The 15,499-nt window shown below is 51.8% G+C and overlaps 1 protein-coding gene across 1 annotated transcript in view; it reads right to left on the bottom strand.

Moving 5' to 3' along the window:
- IGDCC4 (immunoglobulin superfamily DCC subclass member 4) overlaps nt 1-15,499 on the bottom strand; it is a 37,731-nt gene that overhangs the window by 6,420 nt on the left and 15,812 nt on the right. Inside the window, exons 4-13 of the mRNA XM_042941687.1 lie at nt 13,430-13,566; nt 11,984-12,124; nt 8,125-8,280; nt 6,894-7,307; nt 6,208-6,372; nt 5,532-5,669; nt 4,483-4,653; nt 3,241-3,480; nt 2,987-3,088; nt 616-799 (exon numbers count right to left, since the gene is read on the bottom strand). Coding sequence (XP_042797621.1) covers nt 616-799; nt 2,987-3,088; nt 3,241-3,480; nt 4,483-4,653; nt 5,532-5,669; nt 6,208-6,372; nt 6,894-7,307; nt 8,125-8,280; nt 11,984-12,124; nt 13,430-13,566 — 1,848 coding nt within the window. The remainder of the gene's footprint in view (nt 1-615; nt 800-2,986; nt 3,089-3,240; nt 3,481-4,482; nt 4,654-5,531; nt 5,670-6,207; nt 6,373-6,893; nt 7,308-8,124; nt 8,281-11,983; nt 12,125-13,429; nt 13,567-15,499) is intronic.

Below are 15,499 nucleotides of genomic sequence, written 5' to 3'. Positions count from 1 at the left end.
CACCACCCAGGGGCCCTATAGAGAGGTCCGGATGTACGCTGCTCCCAAGGTATTCTGTCCAATCTCCGAACTAGGCGTCCTGCTCCAGGAAACCTGCCTGGATTAATCCAAGTCATTGAGCACCCAAGGAACCATCTCTGATGCATCTTTTCCTTGACTTAATTGTCCTTTATTTGCAGCTGTACATAACTATCGTGTTTTTCTACTTTAGCCTATTTTACTTGCTTTGTAGTGTTTTCTATTATATTTTTATGCAAGTTTTCCTCTGCCAAACCAATAGCTCCTCAGGGCAATGGCTGTGCCTTCCAATCTGACTGGGGGCCCTCTCAGCATAGCATCTGGGCTCTCTCCTCCCCATCATGTCAGGAGGCCTCTGAGGTCGAAGAAATGGGTCTGTCCTGCATCACATTCTCTGGGGTTGAGTATGAGGTTCTGTGTGAGGGGATGGGATAACAGGACTCCCCTTTTCCACCTGTCACCATCAGGGCATCAGACCCTCAGTGTGCCACAGTGCAACATGCGAGCCATGAAAGGTTCCTGAATCCCTGGGGTCCCCCCACCCCATCACCAGCTGCTGCCTTCCTCCCCCCTCACAGCATTAGCTGGCTTCCCTACCTGGTATAATAGGTGACCAGGGAGGCATTCCTGAGCCCCCAGGGGCTGAAGCGCACAGTATAGTTTACAATCTTGACCGTGGTGAAGTCTGGCTTTTTCCACCGAAGCCAAATGGATGTGGAGCTGTTTGATTCCGCATGGACGTGGGCGGGGGGCAAGGGTGGTCCCCTCTGGATGGGCAAGTCTGGAAGGTGAAAACTGAGTGTGGGGAAAGGAGGGAGGACACTCATCCCGAAATATGGGCAGTGGTTTGCAGTTCCCAAGGCACTTATTTTCACCCTCTCTCCTCCAATCCTGAGAGTTGAGTAGCATCATTCCCACTTCACAGATGAAGAAACCGAGGCTCCCAAGAATTTAAGTGATTTTGGCCAAGGTCATATAAATAGCAAACTGTCTAGAGAGAGGCAACAAATCATGGCAATTAAAAGCACAGATTTTAGAGCCAGGTTACCCTGGTTCCAATTCTAGCTCTGCCATGTACTAGCTGTGTGACCTGGGAGAAGTTACTTAACCTCTCTCTGCCTCCAGTCCCTATTCTGTCAGTGGAGCTGATAATATACTTACCTCATAGTATTGTTATGAGGACTAAATCAGTTACTATTTGTTAAGTACACAGAAAAGCATCTTGCAGGGGCGCCTGGGTGGTTCAGTCGGTTGAGTGTCCGACTTTGGCTCAGGTTATGATCTCGCGGTCCGTGAGTTCGAACCCCGCATCAGGCTCTGTGCTGACAGCTCAGAGCCTGGAGCCTGCTTCAGATTCTGTCCCCTTCCCTCTCTGCCCCTCCCACACTTGTGCTCTGTTTCCGTCTCTCAAAAATAAATAAATGTAAAAAAAAATTTTTTTTAATTAAAAAAAAAAAAAGAAAAGCATCTTGCACATTGTTATGAACTGAATGTTTGCGCCTCCTGCCAGATTCCTATGTTGACATTTGAACACATGGTGGTGCCCTCATGAATGGGATTATTTCCTATCTTTGTCCATCCAGGCTGCTATAGCAAAGTACCATAGACTGGGTGGCTTATAAACAAAAGAAATTTATTTCCCACAGTTATGGAAGCTGGAGTCTAAGATCAGGATGCCAGCATGCTCAAGTTCTGGTAAGAGCCCATTTGTGGGCTACAGACTGCCGACTTCTCCTTGTATGATATTATGGAGGACAGCAGAGAGAGAAAGTGAGCTCTCTTGTGACATTTATAAGGGCATCAATCCTATTCATAAGGGCCCCACCCTCACGACCTCATCTAATCCTATTTACCTCCTAGTACATCATATTGGAGGGTAGAGTTTCAATGTATGAATTGTGGGGATGGAGGGGGAGACACAAACTTTCAGCACATAACTGCCCTTGTAGAAGAACCCCCCAGAGAGCCCTCCAGCCCCCTTTCTGCCATGTGAGGATACAGTGAGAAGATGGCCTATGGTCTGTAAACCAGAAAGTGGACTCTCACTAGACACTGACTCTACTGGCACCTTGACCTCGGACTTTCTCCAGAACTGTGAAAAATAAATGGTTGTTTAAGCCACTCGGTCTGGGGTATTTTTATTATAGCAGCCCGAACTAAGACATATATAGTGAGTACTATAGGATGATGTGTTCATTACATAAGTATAAAATAAAATAAACTCCATGACAGCAGGTACCTTATCTGTATTGTTCATCACTAAATTTCCAGAACAGGGCAGTAGACACTTAGTAAAATATTTGCTGAATGAACAAACTGGAATTAGAACTCAGGTCTCCTGGCTCCTGGTTGAGGGCTCCTTTGACAAAACCGCATGGTTAAAAATCAGCCTGGGAAGTCAGGGGTGAGGGGATCCATGATGGGCACCCAAGGTGGCCCATACAAAGCCAGTAGGCAGTGTACTACAGTGGAAAGACTCATTGGGCAGCCCAGAGTCCTGGTTCTAGTCTAGGCTCTGTGCAACCTTGGGTAAAGTCCCTTTACCTCTCTGAGTCTCACTTTCCTGATGGGCCACATAAGGACACTCTCCCTGCCTAGAGTGGAGGGATAATCTGATAGGCAGTGTGTGTAGGTGGATGTATTTTAAAACATGTTTAAAGGTCAAACAGGGTCAGGAGTCACCGATTAGCCATGGGGTTTTTCTCTGTCCAAACCTTCCAAATTAGCACTGCTCATGGGTAATGAAAATACGGTAGCAGTCCTGAAAGTGCATCAACTGAAGCTTCTGTCTGCGACAGAGGCTGTCTGGGGCTAGAAGAGGACCTCTGAGCCTAAGAGCATGGGTCTGGGGGTAGCTGAGGCTACCGGATGGCCTGACCACCAAGGCTGGCCCAGAGGGAAGGGAAAGGAAGAGGCACACAGACCCTTCAACAGAGCCCTCCTCCCTCTTCTTCCCCAGCCCCCTCACCTGGCGTGGGAGCTTTTTCTGTCTTGCCCTTCCACACCGCTGCGTAGCCGTCCTCATGTTTGTTGAATGCCACAAGCTTCACCTCGTACAGCCGGCCAGGGGCTGGGGAAGGTCATGGGGGTCACTGGCTAGAGGGACCTCTGAGGCCACTCTTTCATCCCCAGATAGCACTCCATTCCCAACTCCCATGCCCAGTTTGCCCCGTTCCCAACCAAGGCTATGCCCATCTCCCTCCCTCCCCCAGCCCTCCTCACCTAGCTGGGTCAACTCATACTGCTTCACTTTCTTCTTGAGCCGGACAGGCCCCACATCCCAAGCCTGGTCTCCGCGGCCCCCTGGGGGACTCTCACCATTGGCCTCCTCCTCCTCGGCTCCCACCTCCCGCCAGTACAGTTTGTAGCCAGAGATCTGGGCAGGGTGAGGGGGAGGCTGCCACGACACGACCAGGGACTCCATTCTTGCCCGCACCTTCAACTCTGCAGGGGCAAAAGGGACTGGGGGCAAAGGAGCAGGATGGGAAGAAGGGGTGAGAGAATGGGAAGTGAGGAGAAGGAAGCCAGAGGTGGGAGAGGGGGACAGGTAGGAGGAAGCCAAAAGCAGGAAGCCAGCACTGAGTGAGAGCCTTGCCAGCCTCCTTGCAGTGAATGGACACTCAGCCACCACTCCTTGTGCCAGGCCTGGGCTCAGTCTAGAGGTGAACTCCCTATTCTACACACCCAGAGTGCTGAGAATGTAGGCGTGTCTCCTGAGCGCTTGCAAAGAGGTCAGCGAGGAGCACCTCTGGGGCGGTGCTGATAGTACCTGGCACAGCGTAGGGCTCCATAATTCTTCTGAAGGAATGCATGCGTGGATACTGACAGGCAAGGGGGTCGCAGGGGTTGCTGAGATTGGAAAGGAGGGAAGGAGCCATTGGTGTGGGGAGCCGACTTGGAGCCTAAGAGTGGGGCTTTATTATGTGTCAGACACTGTTCTAAGCCCTTTGTACATGTGTTTTATTCTCACAACCCTACAAAATAACAAAAATACTACTATCTCCATTTTACAGATAAGAAAACTGAGAAGTTAAGCGACTTGCCCAAGGTCACACAGAGAGCATATGTGCCAGGTTCTGTCTGCACTTAATCACTGTATTATTGGGCCTCTTGACAAAACCAACAATCACGATCAATGAAAAGCAACTAGTATTTAACAAGCTCTTATTACGTGCTGAACACTTGTTCACAATGCATTATTAATCCCTATGCCACCTTTGGCAATAAATGAAGCCTCAGAGTTGTGAATGGTTTGTCCAAGATCACGCAGGTAGAAGGGACACTGTAGCCCAGGTGTGTCCTGTAAAAGCCAGCCCTTCGCCTCTACACCTGGCCTCCCTTACCCCTCAAGCAGGGGGAGCCATGGAAGGTCTCTGAAGGAGAGGGTGTTTGGGCCTGAGTTCTAAGGGCACACATACACTCCAGTCACACACACGGTCCTTCCTCTCCCCTCAGACCCCCTACCGTGGCTCTGGTTGTGCATACTGGGCGTCCTGTGCTGCATCCACTGGGAGGGCGTCCCATAGCCAGCCCCTGTGCCAGCCGAAATTCGTACTCGATACACTTTGTTGGGCTGAAGCGAACTCAGCGTAAACTGTGTTTCATTCCCAGGCACCTCGGTGGAGAAAACCTGATCTGCTGGGACAGGAAACATGGCTGCTGGGTGGCCACCTAAAGACCAGGACCCCTAAACTCCCCTATACCAACTATTCCACCCCAGATCCTGGTTCCTCGGCGCCCATGGGAGCCTGAGGCCCTCTCAGCACTGACCCCTCAGTCATGGCTCCAGAGCTGACTCCTGGGCCTCCAGCCTGGGCTGACACAGGCCATCAGCCTCAGCTCAGAGTGGAGAGAACCACAGCATGCACTCTGCACTTCCCCATGAACTGTCTGTGACCATCCCTTCATACACACTCTAGGACGCAGGCACAAGGGGTTGTCTCTGAAGGCCATCAGGTACCGCCTGCCTTCTGGAGCTCTGATGACCACCCCAAGCCCCCTTCCTCGTGCTTCCCTCCTTTCTCACTCTCACCCTGCCCCCCCCCCCCCAGCCACTTGCCTTCTCCTAACTCTTTATCCTTTTCACACCCTCTCCCCTAGATCATCTACATCTGCTCTAACATGCCGTCCCCAGTGCTGTTTCCCCAATCCCACAAGCACACCCTCTACCTCCTGTTCTCTCATCTGCTTTTTGAGCTGGAAGGGACCCCAGGGATTATCTAGGCTACCTGCCTCATTTCACAGATGAGGAAACTGAGGCAGGGACTTAACCACATTACCCACTATAGCTGTAGAGGAGGTCGGGCTAGAACCCAGGCCTCTGTCTTGAGCTTTGCCTCTTTACCTTTCCCTACACCTAGCCCACACTCCTCTTGTCCAAGTTCATATTTCCCTACTCTACCTCTCTGCTTAATTTCCTCAGACTCTCCCCACCTCTACTTGGGTCCTCAGCTGCTCTGGCCAGCCCTTCGCATCAATAATTCCCAGGCAGGTGAAGCCCTGACCCCACTTACCTTCCTTTCCCAAACCGTACTCTATCTTGTACTTCACCACCTGCCCATTGCTCAGGCTGGGAGGCAGGGGCAGCCACGCCACCCTGATGTCCAAGGGGTTGGGGCTGGACAGGGAGAGCTGGGGTGCTGCACTGGGGACTGAGACAGAAGAACATCAGCGTGAGCTCTGCTCCACCGACGTGGAAGGTGAGGCCCAGGAGCGATCAGAGACTTGCCCAGGTCACACAGCAAGTCAGAAGTAGGCCCGGGATCTGAGGGAGGAAAGGGAGCCTCTCAGGGGAGCCCCAAACTGGAGATGAGGGGACATCCTTCCCACCCCAAAGCTAGAAAAAGGTTTGGGGCATAATCTTCCACATCCAATGGTTTCATGTCACTGGCCCCTGCCTGACTGGATGGTACATGGATATTGAGAAGGGCCATATGACAGAGGGAATTAAGACCTGTCCTCAAGTCCCCGCTGTACTACTGACCTTGGGCAAGTCACTCTCATTTTCTGGGCCTCAGTTTCCTAAACTGTAAATTGGGAAGAACCATTACCCACCCCCTTACAGGGCACAAAAGATGACATGAGGCAGGTAAAAGTCCCTTGGCAAACACTAGTAAAGAGAAGCCGAACTACCATCCCCAGGGAATTCTCTGGAACCCAAGGGGCCCACTGCAGGTTTAGAGGCCCTACCATCATCCAGTGTGTGGACCAGTGCTGGGGTAGAGGTGCGGCTGGCCCCCAGCTGGGAGTAGGCCACCACGTAGAACTCATAATCGGTGTTGGGTTCCAGGTCTCGAACCTGTAGCTCTGTGGTGTCATTGTTCACTGCAAACTGGTATTCCACATTGTCCATGCCTGGGGCAGTGACACAGGGACAAAGAAACTATCACAAGGCCACCCCCAGAGGCCTACCAGCTGGAGGTTATCTAGGGATCCTTCACATTGCCCCAGTCTCTGGAATAGTCTGTAACTAAATCATCAGATCATCTGAGCCCCAGAGTACAGACTTCCCTGGCTTCTAGTCCCACTGTATTAATTCCTCTGCCGGCTAGGAAGTTCTTTCTGGCGTCTAATTGAAGTGGCTCCTCCTGCAGTTATAATAAACTGGCTCCAGGAGTGCCAAGGCATTTTTCTCTGGGAGGAAAAGCATCCTCTTCCTCTATCATAACAGGCTGTGGCTGAGGGGGAAATGTGCTGCACACTTTGACCTTTCCAGCACATCGAAGACTACTGCCTAGCCCATACCTATGCGGGTCTGTTCCACGGGCTCCCACCCCATCCCACCCTATCCCCAAAGGTACCCACACGGCAACCCATCCGTCTTCTAACCTGTGCCCCCCTCAGGGCGCCCCCACGCGGGTCCCCAGCAGACTTACCGCGTGCCTTCTGGTAGTGGAGGGAGAAGCCGATGATCTGCTCGCTGTGCAGCTCGGGCCGCTCCCAGGCCACGAGCACGGTGGAGCTGCTCAGCGGCGTGGCCGTGACCCGCGTGGGGGCGCTGGGCAGCCCCTCGCGCACCACTACGGCCAGGGGCGCAGCGGCGCACGCGGTGCCCGCGCTGTTCTCCGCCACGCACTGGTAGTAGCCGGCGTCCTGCAGGCCGATCTGCGTGATGACCAGGCTGCCGCCGCCGCCCTGCACCTTGACGCGCCCGTTGGGCCGCAGCGGCGCCCCGTCGTGCAGCCAGCGCAGCGCGGGCCTGGGCTCCCCGGCCGCTCGACACACGAAGCGCGCCGTGCTCGCCCGCGTCCGCGACAGCGCCTCGGGCGCCTGCGAGATGGCAGGGGCCGCTGGGGGCGGGGAGGGGGACGCTGACCGCGCGCTCCGGCCGCCAGGGGTCCTGCCGCCTCTCCGCATACCCCGGCCGGCTGCCGCGCCCCCCCCCCCCCCCCCCCCCCGCTCGCTCCAGCCTCTCCCTGAGTCACCCCGGCCCCAAATACTCGCATGCGGCGCCGCCCTACCCCTGCTCCTCCCCCGTTTACCCCAGCCCCACGCCGCCAGCCTACTCCTCCTCGCTCCCAGTTGTCCCCGGGCCTCCCGAGCCTCCCCTAAGTACCCTAGCTCCTCCTGGGCCTCACCCCTCTCCCTCAGGTACCGTAACCTCTTCCCCTCCTTCCAGTGTCTCCCACACCGGGGAGACTCCCCCCTCGCCACAGTTATCCCAGCCCTGAGCAACTCCGTCCCCCAGTTTTTCGTGCCACCCAGACGACTCCACCGTCTCCCCAACCCTCAGTCCTACCCCTCTCCCCCATTACCTAGGTCCCGCTCAGACCACCCGTCGCCACCCCCCCAATCACCCAAGTCATGCCATAACCACCCCTCTGCTTCTCTCCCTGCCTCAACTTCCCCCACCCCTTTCTCCTTTCCTTTCCCGCTCTTCCCCTCCTCCAGCTGTCCCCTGCACTACCCACCCTAACGAAGGGCCCCTCCCCTGAGCGCCGTCCCCCTAGCTCCAGCCCTTTTCCATCGTCCAGGGTCGCCCCTCAGTCCTTCTAACACACCCGCTTGCCCCTCCCCCCTCCCCATCTTCCCTTCCCCACTCCTAGCTGACCCGGCCCAATCCGGTCCCCCTGAGCCCCTACTACCGGGTCCTCCACCCCGCCTCACCCAGCACGCGGAGCTCGGCGGCGGCCGTGGCGAAGTCGCGCGTGCGGGGCTTGTTAGCCCGGCAGACGTAGACGCCCGAGTGTCGGGGCTGCGCGCTGCTGATTAGTAAGTTGGTGCGGCCCAGGACGATGACATCCGTGGAGATGGGCTTCCCGTCTAGGGGAGGAGAGGAAGAGCGGTGGAGGGGGGCACAGAGGACTGGCCCTCCATCTACTCCTTGCATGGGGGGGGGGGGGCCTCAACACGGAACACAGCATTCCCTTATTTGAATTTCAGTTCCTCCCTTTGCTAGACAAGTGACCCTCTGTGAACCCTAGTGTCTCTGTAAAATGGGGAGGGAGATAGCCCCTAGCTGGAAGGGCTGCTGTGGGGCTGAAACAAATAAGGTTTGTGAGAAGGCCTGGCACAATGCAGGCACCTAACAGGTGCTCAGTAAACTAGTCACTTATTACCGTTACCATTATTATTAAATTCATTTCTCTCAAGAACTCACTCCTCCTGTATGGTGTTGTCCCAATACTGCTTGGAATTCTCTCTCTCTCTCTCTCTCTCTCTCTCTCTCTGCATGCCCACCCTCAAATAAATAAACTTAAAAAAAAAGAAGCCTGTGCTTTACGAACATGAACAGAAAATCTGGAGAAAAAATGCAAATGACCAAGAAATACAAAAAAGTGTTCAGCTTTACATAATCAAAGAAATGCACATCAAAACACAGATGTTAATTTTCACCTATCAAATTAGGAAAGTTAAAAAAAAATTTAATGTTTATTTATTTATTTATTTTTTTGAGAGAGAGAGAGAGAGAGAGCATGAGCATGAGCAGGGGAGTGGCAGAGGGAGAAGGAGACAGAATCTCCAGGCTCTGACCTGTCAGCACAAAGCCCCACAAAGGGCTCAAACTCATGGACTGTGAAATCATGACCTGAACTGAACACGTGAGCCAAAGTCAGATGCTTAACCAAATGGGCCACCCAGGTGCCCCAAATTAGGAAAGGTTTTTAAAAAGGTAAGCTGCAATGCCAGAGAAAGGGTAAATGCTAATGGAGTCTCCACTTTGACTTTGACCCAGGGATCCCATTTGTGGGCAGCTGTCCTGGGGAGATATGAACAGGGCTGATCACTGTAATGTTAACTGTAATAGTGGATAACTGGAAAGGACTTAAAAATTCAACAGTAGAAACTGGCAAGTTGTATTATGGCTATATTCAAATGATGGAATATAGTCATTAAAATTACTTTTGGGGGGGCACCTGGCTGGCTCAGTCGGTAGAGCATCTGACGCTTGGATCCCAGGGTCATGAGTTCAAGCCCCATGTTGGGCATGGAGTCTTAAAAAATAAAATAAAATTACTTTTTGAAAAAGTTTTAGAGGGGCGCCTGGGTGGCTCAGTCAGTTAAACGTCCGACTTTGACTCAGGTCACGATCTCGCAGTCCGTGAGTTCGAGCCCCGCGTCAGGCTCTGGGCTGATGGCTCGGAGCCTGGAGCCTGCTTCCGATTCTGTGTCTCCCTCTCTCTCTGCCCCTCCCCTGTTCATGCTCTGTCTCTCTCTGTCTCAAAAATAAATAAACATTAAAAAATTTAAAAAATAATAAAAATAAAAATAAAAAAAAGTTTTAGAGATGGAAAAATGCTTATGATATGCTGTGGACTGAAAGTAAGATTTGGAACTACTCCCAATTTTAGGGGAAAATGCACATATGCATAGAAGAAAATCTGGAAGAAAATACACTTGTATGTCAACAATTTTAATCTCTCAAAGAGAGATTAAATGGAATGTTTTCTGTTTCTGCTTTTCCCTAGTTTTCTACAACGAACACACACAACTTTTGTAATCAGAAGAAAACAAAACAAAAAGCTATGTCTCTTCCCTGACTTTGTGGAGTAAGTGTCTAGGAAAGTAACAGTGACCAGCATATCAGGAAGGAAATCCTTTTCCAGGCTTTCTCTTCCCAGTCTCTGTCCAGGAGTGCTATCAGCAGACTTTCTGTAAGGGAGCTCCCAGGACCATAGGTGTCAGGATTCTCTGGGACAGCAATTCTCAAACCCTCACTGTGTACTCGAATCACAGAATCTCAAGGAAACTTGTTAAGATGCAGAGGCCTAGGGCATGCCCCAGACTCTGCATTTCTAAGTAGGTGCAGGTGGTAGGTCCAAAGACCACACTTTCAGCAGCAAGGACCTAGGGCAGTTGTTAAACATTAAGATTCCTGGTTCACAAGTGACCAGGCATGAAGGGAGGGGGTCTGCAGTTTTAATAAGCTCCCTGGGTCATCATGATACAAAGTCAGGATTTGAGAAACACTGATATTAGAATTTCTGGGTGATACCACAGGCTCATCCCAATAATAGTATGAGGGTCCTGCTGGCCCCAGGATCCCAATAACTAAGTATCACAAATCCAATGAGGTGTGCAGGTTGGGGAGGCCCAAAGACACCAGCACTGTTACATCTCACCAGCTTGGGTGGGGGGATATATACTTTTCATTTTTTTATTTATTTTTCATTTTTAAAATATTTGTTTATTTTAAACAGCAGAGAGAGGGGGCAGAGGATTCAAAGCAGTCTCTGTGCTACAGCCTGACAGCAGAAAGACGGACGTGGGACTTGAACTCACAAACTGTGAGATCATGACCTGAGCTGAAGTCTGACGCTCAGCTGACTGAGCCACTCACATGTCCCTGGGGGGTGGGGGGATACATACTTGTTCAGTTTATTATTTTTCCTTAAACTCTATGTATACCTTTCTTTCTTTCTTTCTTTCTTTCTTTCTTTCTTTCTTTCTTTCTTTCTTTCTTTCTGAGAGCACACACACACAGGGGAGGGGCAGAGAGAGAGGCAGAAAATCTTAAGCAGGCATCACGCAACATGGGGCTCAATCTCACGACCATGAGATCATGACCTTAACTGAAACTGATTAAGCTACCTAGGCACCCCGATTGCATACTCTTTTGAATGTGAGATACAAACTTATGTAAAGGAGCCAGTGTAGGGTAGTAGACTGCGTCAGGGAAGAAAGGTAAAAAGGGCAGGGTTTAAGACTTACTTCTGCTATCAACTTGAGGTAAGTCACTTCTCATTGACAATGGAAACAACAATAATCCTTGCTTTTCTTCCATTTAGGACTGTAGGAAGTGGTGTACCAGAAAGAGAACAGGCTCAAAAGTTTGGGTCTTGACTCTCTGAGCCTCAGCTTCCTCATCTGTCCACTGGGAATAATAGTCCTCACCCCTATCCCCTTCAAAGGGCTCTTCCAGGCTCTGGCAGGAAGTGCTCAGCAGACTGCAAGGTGATGTTTGGCCAGCATCCTCATTACCCTGAGAGCAACACAGTCCTACCTGGCATTTATCACTTGCTGCCCAATACAGGCAAACCTCTTTTCATGGTGTGTGTTTTATCACCCTCACCCAGACTATGATGAGTTCAGACCACAGAGTCCCTGTCTGTCTCATCTGATTTTTTAAATACACTGTGCCCAGCGTGAAGCCAAGCATACACGGCAGCAGCTTTGCAGACCAGCAGTGGGGGCCTGGTTTCACCTGATTCAATGGCTGCGCGGCACCCTTCTAGCTCTCACACATTCACTTGCAGTACTGTTGAGACCACCCTAAGTAGGGTCTCAATAATGGTTACGTGAGTGGCAGAACCAGAGTGTTTCATAGAGGAAATGCACTTCAAAGACTGATGATTAAGTTTGTCCAGGTTTCCCCCATCCCCATACTCGGCCCTAGAAGAGGAGTTCCCACCACACCAAAGGTAGGTGACTATAGAGTGGTCACCCTTATAGCTTCCCAACTTGGGGACACATGAGATGCTACCCTCTCCTTTCCCATGACCTTGAGTCCCCTCCCTCCACTTACCCTGTCGGACCCAGGACACGAAAGGGGTGGGGTCAGCTGAGGCCACGCATTCCATCACCACGCTCTGGCCAGAAACCACTGTGGTGTTCTCGGGGGCTGCCACGATGACCACGTCCTGCCCCCTGGTGGACGCCAGGGACCCTGGAGAGAGGGCAGGCCAGCAAGCAGCCTTACTATTAGGTGTCCATACATGCAGTAGCTCACCTGATGCTCAGAATCACCTGGTGAAGCAGGTGGGGCAGAGAACAGCCAGGGTTTCATCTGACAGGTGGCAAAAGCAGCCACATAGTTCTGCAGAGCTCTTTCTCTTGGAGCTTGGAGAGGAAAAACCTGGCCTCTGGCACACCACCGCCATTCTTGCCTGCCAAATCAAACCCTCCCTCCAGGCAGAGGACCATCAGGGTCGTGAGAAGACTTGGAGCCTGGAGGTGGAGTCAACAGTCATAGTTTCTGGTTCCAGCACTGCCATTAAGGCACTGTGTGACCTTAGGCAAGTCCTTTCTTCAAAGGGCTTTGGGTTCCCCTGTGGGAAAGGTAGGAGGTAGGGGTCGAGTTTCCTCCAGTTTGGCAGCTCCCTGAGCATGGATTCCCTGCCAAGTTCTCACTGTGACCCTGGCCCCCTGGGTCAGCATGGCGAATACCTGGTTTGTCCAGCAGGTGGAGGCAGAGACCCTGGGCGCAGGGAGTGAACCAGACTTAAACCTACTTACCTGAGCGGGGGATTTGAGATGGGGGGATGGGAAGAGATGTGCAGAAGTTCAGGGTTCGGGGGAGATGTCATGGCAAAGGGAGGCAAGTGAAAGGCCCTTCGGGGAGGCCTGAACTAAGATCTGTTGTGCACCTGCTGGGTGCCAGGCGCTTTCCACTCTTATCTCAGCTATTCTCACAACCTCCCTGAGCTAGACGTTTGATAACAGCCCAGGGTCACATAGATGGCAAGTAGAGAGGCCAGGATTCAAACCAGGTCTTTCCGACCCCAAAGCCTGTGCCTTTCCTACTGTGTTACACTGGGACAGGAACTTTTCGGAGAAATGGAGAGGACAGGAGCACCAGACTGCAGGGAACCAGATTCTCGGTGCCCAGGCAATCCCCTAATGCCCAGAGTCCTCAGGAGACACAGAAAGGCAGGGACCATGGCTTCAGGGCACTGACACACCCTCTTCAGATGCCTCCCTTCCCCACCTCTGTCCCCAGCCCGGGATGTTCCACCCAACCCAAGGGAACACAGAGCCTCTGCAGGAAGAGAGCTGGACTGGGAGTCTGGAGTCTTGGGTTCCAGCTCCAGTTCTATTTCTGACTTGTTGGGTGGTACTCCACACCTGCCCAGTGGGACTGATACACTGTCACCTATTTGAAGGCAGAGCTTGGACCTCACGAGGTGCCTCCCAGCTCTGAGGTGGCTGGTCCAGAAATCCCCAGGTTTCCCCATCCAGCCTGCCCCCTTACCTCTGGGGGCCACACTGAGTAGGGCCTCCTGGCTGAAGCGCTGGCGGACTGAGTTGGTGGCCACGCAGCGGTAGGGGCCTGAGTCACTCTCCTGAATGTCCAGGATCTGGAGGACCCCGTTGGGAAGAATGATGAGCCTTGGGAAGGGGGAGAGGGCACCTATGAGGTGGGCAGGAGCTCTGCAGGGAGCTGTCCTAGGTCTACCTCTCTCTCAAGCCTGAACTACTGACAGCATTTTACTTTCAAGCCTCTCTTATAATAAAAAAAATGCAAATTAAAGCTGTAAGATGCCATTTTCACCTATCAGGTTGGCAAAGATCACTTTGGGTGTTTTCTAACACCCTCTGTGGATGAGGTAATGGAGGGAAGACACTCCTGTGTTGATCGCCATGCCAATGGATACAGCTTCCTTCAAGGGCAAGCTGGTAAGATCTTAAAATCAACCCTGCACATGCCTTTTGACCCAGCAACGCCACTTCGAGGACTCTAACCCACAGATATTCTCATACATGTACACAAAAACGTTTAATGATATTCACTCCAGCACTGTAACTACAAAGGCAGAAGACTGGAAACGATCCAAGTGTCCATCTGTAGGGTGGGAACTAGCTAAATCGGTTTGAGTACATTCATACAATGGAATGCTAGGCAGCTGTTAAAAAGGAGACAGCTCAGAGTGCCTGGGCGGCTCAGTCGGTTAAGCATCTGACTTTGGCTTGGGTCATGACCTCATAGTTTGTGAGTTCAAGCCCCGTGTCTGGCTCTCTGCTGGAAGCTCCGAGCCTGCTTCAGATCCTCTGTTCCCTTCTCTCTGACTCTCCCCTGCTGGTTTTCTCTCTCTCTCACACAAAAATAAATAAACATTAAAAAAAAAAATACTTAAAAAAAAAAAAAAAGGAGGCTCCTCCATGTGTGCTGAAACAGGACAATTTCCAAAGTATGTTTGGTGCAGAACAGTGTGTGGGGATATGCACACTTAATATGCTTGCACTGAAGGCCCCTGGTAATGGTGGTTGTCTCCAGGGAGGGGACCTGGGATTCTGGGAGCTGACAATGCAAGACTTACTTTATATTACACAGCCTTCTATACGTGTCAATTTGTTTACTCCCTGCCTATGTTACCTCCTCCCTCCCTGATAAAAATCCATTTTATTCATACAGTGTCATCTGAGCCAAAACAATCTGAAGAGATAGAGGACATCACAACCTCCATTTTACTGGTGACAAAACTAAGGCTCAGAGGCAGCAGGGTATTCTCCCAGGGTCTCACAGCTGGAGCAGAGTTGAAACTTGAACCCAGGTCTTCTGGTTCCAAATCCCATGTTCTTCCTACCTGCCTGTCTCACCAGCCATTAAATGGTTGAGAATACCCGTGGAAGGGACAAGGTCCCTAGCAAGCCCCAGTCAATGCATACATTACTTACGAGGGGTAATGGATGAAGGGGGTGTTCTCTGCCCTCTTGGTTAGAGGCTGAAAAGCCACTCAGATTAGAAAGGCTCAGAGACCTTGCTTGAGAGATAATGCAATCCGGGCAAGGCAGTGTCCATGGGTCTGGGGATGTGGTAGGCAGAATGGGCTCTGGCCCAAGTAGCAGGGGAATGTGTCTTCCTGAATCCTCCAACCGTGATCCTTGAAGGGTCAGCTCAAGGTTGAGAGTCCTAGTTTCTCCATAGAGCAAATGGCGCTGGTCCCCCGATGTAGACTGGGCCAAAGTTAGAGAGGGAGTGGGGCAGCAGTGTGGTTGATGAAGGTCCCTTGGCTCACTGGAAAATGGGCTATGAAAAAATCTAAACACAGGAGAGGGGGACTGGCTCAGGGTATTGGGAGAAAACTCTGGCCACAGGCCTAGAGACCTACTATGGCCCAAAGACTTAGAGAAAAAACATAAACCTGCTTTACTCCCTCCCTCATTCCATGGGTAAGCCCACCTCTGCCCCAGTATCTTACCCTCAGCTCCAGCAGCTGCCCATGTCAGTGCTGGGGCCAGCAGGGGAAAAGGGACATGGAGGCAAAGGGTAGTTGGAGGTAAAATCCTAGGCCAGGAAAATTTGATGGGAAAGGACCAGTGG

Source organism: Panthera leo, chromosome B3 (genome assembly GCF_018350215.1).
Source record: "Panthera leo isolate Ple1 chromosome B3, P.leo_Ple1_pat1.1, whole genome shotgun sequence".
Classification (NCBI taxonomy): Eukaryota; Metazoa; Chordata; class Mammalia; order Carnivora; family Felidae; genus Panthera; species Panthera leo.
This window is presented reverse-complemented; position numbering and strand designations above follow the sequence as displayed.